The following is an 8,179-nucleotide window of genomic DNA, read 5'->3' on the forward strand; positions in this document are numbered from 1 at the left end:
CCATGGGCTACCGTATGTAGCCAGCAGCCAGCGTGAGCGGCCAGCAGCCACAATGAACGGCTGTCCAGAAGCTGGCGACTGATCTGCCTCTCCCGGGAAGAGCGCAATGATGGTGCCAACTTGGGCCAGTGAAGCAAAGTCCTCCACAACTAGACTGAAGAACAAAACGACAGCAACTTGTTTGTTCCCCTTCCCCCAATTCACCAATAAAAATCTTAAAAAAAAAAAAAAAGTTTCTATTGGAAGAAAATAATTTCAAATGATCTTGTTGGAAATAAACTTTAAATATCAACTTAAGACTATTATTTAAACAAATTATATACCACTCAGTAGAGAAAGGGATTTTGCAATACATAACATTTGGACATCCAAAATGCTAGCTAATATTTTAAGTTAATGCTAGCTAATAAGTAAAACAGATGACTTTTATATTTTAAGATTGACATAAGTTCTAATTATATTTATTTGAAAAATTTTGAAGAGGAGGAAAGTATACAGAAATAGCATTTCCAATGTTTAATTGTATAATTCTTCATATGATATCACACAATATGACTTATGAGGAACTTCACGACCTTGAAAACTGAAGAAACAGAGTTTAAATAAATCTCCCCCCTTTTCCTAATATGTACTGCTAATATAGAATGGCTTTGTTGAAATAACTGCAGATTATACAAAACTATGATTTTAAAATGTAGACAAAATACTGACAGGAAACTATAAAATAATGTTTAAAATTTAACACTAGCTTAAAATATGAATTATTCAGTAATTTATATGCTTACCTTTATTCTGAATGATTAAAATAATGCATATACATTTGGAAATCTGCTTGAACATAGTTATACATGTCTGTAATAATCTAACGTTCTAGAATCAAGTCACTACTTTCACAATTGTAAATTAAAAGTAAACAAATCTTATGCTGATTGCACAGTTAATATATTTAGAATTAAGTTTAGCTCTTAAGGGATAACTTTAAACCTAGAAAAATTTACACACACACACATCTTAGTCTAGTAACTACTAAGCCATTTATGTGAAATCACTATCATAATATCTGAAATCTTAAAAAAATTCTAACTCTCCCCTTATACTGAAGTCTAGATCAGTCAATTTGCCCAAGGTCACAGAAGTTAGTGGTGGAGAAAGAGACTAGACTTCAGGTCTTCTGACAACAAGTTGATGTTCCCATTATCCCACATTTATTATATTAGAATGAAAGTGGAATAAGAGGTGAGAATTGTTTAATTACAAATAGTATATTTGACATAGTCCCAATAATGAAGCAATAAGCCTTTAAAAACAGTCAATTGCTGGCATCTTTTTAAAGTACTGACAATAACATTCAGCTCTTTTGGGGAATTAAAGATTGTTGCCCTCATAAATTTATTTATTAAAAATGTATATACATACTCTGCTATAAAGAAGAATGAAATCGTACCATTTGTGACGATATGGATGGACCTAGAGAACATTATGCTAAGTGAAATAAGTCAGTCGGAGAAAGACAAATACCATATGATTTCACTTATAATGTGGAATCTAAAAAAACTGAATGAACGAGGAAAGTAAACAGAAGTGGTCTCAGAGATGTAGAGGATCAACTGATGGCTGTTAGGAGNACTTGTCTGTTCCCCTTCCCCCAATTCCCCAGCACTGTTCCCATCCCCCCAATTCCTCAATAAAAATCTTTAAAAAAAAAAAAAAAAAGAGCCCTGGCCAAAGGCCAGGGAATGGCCTACATAGTACTGTAAAGAATTTGGCCTTGCCTAAAGAGGTCTGTCCTTTGCCCCCATTAGGATGTAACCTATGTCATACTTGATAGGAGCATCTTTGTTTAGGGTGGGCGCTGGTGACAACAGATTGTAGAGTAAGGCTGGCCATACCTGACATTCTTAGGTGGGGGCTGGCCACACTAGAAAGAATAACCACGTGATTTAGGATGGGGCTTTGGTTCACACATATCAATCAACCTAGAGGCTGAGATCAACCTTGTGAGCAATCAATCTAATCAATCATGCTTATATAATAGAGCCCAATGAATGCTGAGTAACTATGGTGTACACCTGAAACTAATATAATATTGTATGTTAGCTATATTTTAATAAAAATCTTTAAAAAACAAAACAAACAAACAAACAAAAATCCTCTGGACACCAAAGCACACCTCAGCCTGACTGTGCATACTGTGACACATTGATGCTAGGAGGATAATGCATCCGAACATCATGGGCAAGGACAACAGAAGCTTTGTGTTTGGAACCCTCCAGACCCTATGCTTCTCTCCCTTTGGCTGATTTTAATCTGTATCGTTGTGAAAAACCATAACTATGAATATAACAGCTTCCATCCACTGAGTTCTGTGAGTCCTTCTAGCCAGTTATCAAACCTAAGAGTGGTTATGAGGATCCCCAAACTTGCAATTGGTGTCAGAAGTGAGGGTAGTCTTGGGAAATGTGCACTCAAACTTTGCAGTCTGTCAAACTTCAGGTAGGTAGGTATTCTCACTAACTCATTCTATAATGAAGAAAGCAACGTGCAGAGAGTAGACAAACTGGTCAAGAGGGCAAGCTTCTAAGTTGTAGTGCTAGGTAGAATACAAATCCTGGTTTGGTTGACTTCATGCCTATACTTTTAGTTTTTATATTGCTTTATACAAGATGGTCATAGCATAGTATAGATGAGTATTTTACTGCTATGATGTATTTCACTAGTATGACATACTTAATTTTTTGCTTCTTTTCACATCAAACTCGAACCAAAGTAATTATAGTTAACTACTAAGCATAAATTAACAATTATTATTGTGTACAGTTTTGACCATTACCGGTTTTGTGCAGTGAATGTTTCCCTCTGAGGATGAAGATCACTATAAACAACCCTGATGAGATCATGCTGACACAGTGCCCCTTCTGTCAAAGCCATGGATCCAATTGTTGAGGGCTACAAAAATAAGGTAAAGTATGAGACTGTGTCTCTAAAATGAAGTAAAAATCTATATAACGATATTTAATTTTGTTTCAACAAAAGGCAGTTTCAGATAATTTGTTCTCTTTCAAAACCTTTTCCATTTATCAATTATATACATTCTATAGCTCTTTTTGGAAATTATATACATGATACATAAAACTAAAAATATACTGTTTTATTTTTGGAAAGACAATGAAATGAATCTATAATTAGAACACAGATAAGAAAAGTTGCTGTAAAGACTAAAGGTTACAAATACATCATTTTTAATTTGTTTGTATTCTAGAACACAGAGCAGTCTTGGGGACTGTGCATTCAAACTGCGAAGTTTGTCTAATTTCAGGTAAATAAGTGCTCTCATTAATCCCATTCTACAATGAAGAATGGAAAGTGTAGAAAATTATAATTATACAACACAAGCAATATTGAAGACTATATCTCTTCAAGATATAAGAGACATATGATCAAATGTCTCTTTAATAGTGACTAACTGATTTCATGTTTTCTAAAGTTAGAAGAACCATCCACTCATAAATGTTTCACTAGGTTCCATTTTATTTCATAACATGACACACCAAACTTGATTAAAATCTATTACTCAGAAATATTCTATGCTAAAATGAGTCCTGGCTAAATAGAAGGCATTCTATTTCCAATACAAAACAAAGTCCCAGGGAAGTTAATTAAGAAAAATAAATAGCTGCTCAGAGCTATGAGACAACAGGATTCTGATCAATAGTAAGAAAAATGGAATATAATTTTTAGACTACTGGTAATGTTTCTTTAAATGCTTTCCTCACAACTTTATGCACTAAAGGGCACTAGAGACAAGAAGCTTGATTCATAACATATATCCTCAAGAGCAGGTAGAAGGAGTTCAGCTCAACAGGAGTCATCTACCTATATGATTATCAGTGTTCTCACATTCTTCAACCAAATAAATATAAGCAAAAATCAGAAGTGTAATGTTACTGAACAACTAGAATGCATCAGACACCTTTAAATGGAAATAAAATAATTATAGTGTTAATATTCTAAGTAGCATTTGCCTAAAAAATAATTTAAAAAATTTAACATAAATGATTTCTAATTAATATGGAAGACTTTAAAAAGTTAAAGAATATTTTTGAAAATTCATAAAAGACTAAAAAGACTGAAAGTGATACAGGTGGAAGAATACTAAAGAATTACACAAGAACTAAAGGAAAATTTTCCATTAATTTCTGCCTCTCTTGATAATAACTCAACCTTATATCACTACTAACAAACATCTACTCTTAAGAAGTAAATCAGTAACAGTGTGTTAGAAATATTTATCTCTGGTTAGAAACTGACTTTTTTAGGGCCAGCCAAGTGGCACGTTGGTTAAGAGTTGGCTTGGGACGCCAGCTCTGAGCAGCAGGGCCCCGGTTCAGATCCCACATGAGGGCCAGTGATGCTGCGCCCTCTACAGCTAAGATGGTGAACAACAGCTCGATCTGGAGCTGGGCAGCTGTGAGTCGCTGGCAATGGTGTAGGCTGCAGTGGGGCGGCAGTGGGCTTCCATAAGCCACCGTGAGTAGCCGGCAGCCAGCGTGAGCTGCTGTGAGCTGCCGTGAGCGGCCGTCCAATGGCCAGCGAGCAACTGCCTCACTGGGGAAGAAGGCAATGATCACAATACCAACATGGGCCATTGAAGTGACATCCTTCATAACTAGACTGAAGAATAAAAGGGCAGCAACTTGTCTGTTTCCCTTCCCCGATTCCCAACGCTGTTCCCCTCCCCCAATTCCCCAATAAAATCTTTTTAAAAAACAGAAAAAAGAAACTTTTATCTCTATTCAATATAATTTTAAATAATTTTACCTTTCCAATCTTACTTACCTCATGGTATATTGAAGGCTTAGATAAGGAAGGGATAGTAAAAGATAGAACTTTATTGTTTCCATCTTTATCAGCAATTTCCTATAGTTAAAAAAATAAACAAAGATAATGAAATAATCACATAACTACAAGAAATAATACTTTCTTAATTTATCGAATAAATCATTGGTAATTGAGAAAAATGTTTAGAAATAGTAATACATAAAAAATATCACTACCCTAGTGTATCTTTTCTAACCTATTAGCAAATTTGTACACTTTGGTAGTTGAGTTATCCTTTGAGAAGTTTGAGTGCAATTCTATACTACATCAAATTCAATATGACAGCAAAGACATGAAGCAGACACACAAATCAATTTTCATGTTAAATTTACAAACATGACAAGGAGGTTACAAATGATTAGATCTTTAAGTAGAAGCGTGACTGAGTTAAACAGATTAAAATTAAAGGTCTTAGCCAAGGGGGCCACACTTATTAAAATAAGAAAAACACATTGTTCTAACACAGAATGATTCTTGACTAAAAGAAACTCTTACAATTATTCAGCAATAAACTAATGATTTGAAATAAGCTACATATTAAAGTAAGTTCATATTTAGGCAATTTTTACTAAACTGCAAGAAAATTCTTGTGACTATTAAAATTTCAAAGCACTTTATCTTTCAATGAAAAGGACAACAGTATCCTTCATTTCTATACCCTCTAGCACCTCCAATCGTCTACATGTATCCACGAAAATCTGCCAGCATTTAGAGGGGTCAATGTTCTTCCTGCATCATCACCTTTTCTCTACTGCCTTATTTTAGTCTATGTTTGTTTTTCAATTTACATTAGTATACATAACAGTCATAAAATGCAAAGAGAAGATTACCCTTAGCAGACCTAGCAGGAAGGTGGTCAGAGAGAGATTGAGTCGTTATACAGCACAAAGAAGAAGCAACAATAAAAACACCTTTCATCACAAAAACACAAACCCAAAGAACTTCCCTATAAGGCTCATTTCTGAGTCTAATATGTCATAGGAGAGTACCACTTATATGTGAACAATGGCCCTACCTTTGATTTTGGCAGGAAAATGCATTTAGAAATTCCCTAGAGAGATCATTTAACTACTTTGTAGTCAAACTAGTTACCACAATATCTGAGCAATTTAAGTTAGGCAATAAAATTTAAATTTTTATTCCTAAATCTTAAATTAAGTCAAATATTTTTAACATTTGTGTATATTTGTGGACAAGGGTGTTCTGAAATTTGTTTTAGCTGAGATCAATATAAAACTCTTCCTGAGGCTACCTGAAACAAGGGAGTAGTATTAGGGAGGGAAAGAAGAAAAAAGAAAAATGAATACGTATATAAAAGAAAACCGAGGCTGTAAGAAAAATTGAGAACCACAGAGAAGAAACAATACTGATATCAAGGGAATTATAAGAAGAAGCCCAAGGTTACATTTCTGACATACATTTGAACATTTTTTGAACAGTATACTATTTTTAAGATGCTAAAAGATAATTAAACCATAGCATTCTGCTATACAAAATATTTTTGCTTCATTTGTCCCACTAGTGAATTTTGTTACACTAAACAAATTAATGAAAGTGAAAAGTTAATGCTAAACATAACCTAAAACACTAAATTCAATTATTAAATCAATAAACATCTACTAAGTGCCTGTGGTAATCACTACAGGCACAGTGATATAATGAAACAAATTTCCTGCTTTAAAAGAAAAAAACTATCAGGCAAATTAGCAAAATAGAGAATTTTGTACCTATACCAGCTTTTCACTTAAGAAAATCACCTTTAATTATACTACTACTACTAATGATAAACATTTATTAAACACCTCAGGTAACATGCTGGGTTGTTATAATTATTTTTAATCCTATATCAATATTTTATTTGTTTTATAGATGAGGCAACTGAAGTCAAGATATTAAGTAACTTGCCCAAATTTAAAACAGCCAATAAATGGCAGGGCCTGGTTTTAAATAAAATATAAGTGACTCCAAAGGCCATGCTCTTTCCTTTAGATGTATGTTCTAGTGATGGAAATGTTCTCTAATGATTTTTTTAGGGATAATACTTAGAGGAGTGAGCACTGGTACAGAAGAATATTATCTATTGTGAGACTCAATGTTTTGTGAGGTACTTTATTACCTCTCAATTATAAAACTTAACTTTATTATGTAGAGTGTTTGCTTAGAATGAGTACTGGATACACAGAATATAAGACTTCAAAGGGCAGGAATTTCAATACCAGTGTCCTAAATGAAGCACCATGAGAAAAAAAAAAGAATACTAATATTGAAGGTACTTAAGAATTCCTCAGAAGGAAAGAGTTTCATAAACAATATAGTATCAAATACATAATGTTAAATATAAATTTAAAAAATTTTAAATGCAAGATATTTATATTAGTCAAATAAAATAAGTTGAAATAAGTCATAGAACATTAACAATGCTGTCAATTATAAGTTTCACCTACTTTATAAAATGTATTATCAGCAATTACTTATTAAGCATCTCTGTACTCAATTTAATTAGATCAAATAAATTATTCAGTAGACATTTCAATTTCTTTTTCTCTAAATATTCTTTAAGTATTCTTTTAGAGGACTTAAAAAATACTTTAAATTTCCCAAGCTATCATTTTCAACTTACCAAATTATAAATTCCTAACAGAAGTGCTTCAATGCAACCATTACTCTGTCTGTCTCGGCTAACTGTAAGCCGTAAATAAACCCACATCAATTCTGGCAAGAATTGCAATGTGAACCTCTTAAGTCGAACTTCAGAGCTACGATAGAGCTCAAACAGCTGGTGACAAACAGGCTCCAGGAGCTGAAAAGCAAATAAAGTACATTAGTTATTTCCACTCTTTTGGCTATAACTGTATTTTTTTAAAGGCATGTATACTTACATATTTTCAAAATAAATTCTCAATATTAATTTTTGCATATTTTGAATCAATGCAACCAAAATCTTAATCTCTATTTATGTACAAAGACAACATGTTAAATGGACCAATCTAACTTACGTACTTTATGCCCATATAATATCAACATATCTTTTAACCCACTGTACTACTAAATTCATTTAGTGAGTTTCCTTTTTCTGTTCTGACCAATCCTTACTATCCTCCATTTAAAAAAGTTTCTGGGCCGGCCGAGTGGTGCGATGGTTAAGAACTGGCTTGGGATGCCAGAGGGCCCCACATATGAGGGCCAGTGACACTGCCCTCCACAGCTAAGATGTTGAACAACAGCTCAACCTGGAGCTGGGCTGCCATGAGTCACCGGCGACGGCGTAGGCTGTAGCCCCTGTGGCAGTGGGTTGCCATGG

At 33.8% G+C, this 8,179-nt stretch overlaps 1 protein-coding gene and 1 pseudogene across 7 annotated transcripts in view; both read right to left on the reverse strand.

The window, feature by feature from the left end:
• LOC109379187 (etoposide-induced protein 2.4 homolog pseudogene) overlaps positions 1-1,896 on the reverse strand; it is a 4,901-nt pseudogene extending 3,005 nt beyond the window's left edge.
• The window catches only part of HYCC2 (hyccin PI4KA lipid kinase complex subunit 2), a 76,603-nt gene that overhangs the window by 27,205 nt on the left and 41,219 nt on the right, over positions 1-8,179 (reverse strand). For all 7 annotated transcript variants that reach the window (XM_019635718.1, XM_019635715.1, XM_019635717.1 and 4 more), the window contains 3 exons: positions 7,499-7,678; positions 4,837-4,917; positions 2,831-2,946 (listed from right to left, as the gene is read on the reverse strand). In XM_019635718.1, the coding sequence (XP_019491263.1) occupies positions 2,831-2,946; positions 4,837-4,917; positions 7,499-7,678 (377 nt within the window). The remainder of the gene's footprint in view (positions 1-2,830; positions 2,947-4,836; positions 4,918-7,498; positions 7,679-8,179) is intronic.

The sequence above is a fragment of the Hipposideros armiger genome, unplaced genomic scaffold, assembly GCF_001890085.2.
Source record: "Hipposideros armiger isolate ML-2016 unplaced genomic scaffold, ASM189008v1 scaffold_23, whole genome shotgun sequence".
Taxonomy (NCBI): Eukaryota; Metazoa; Chordata; class Mammalia; order Chiroptera; family Hipposideridae; genus Hipposideros; species Hipposideros armiger.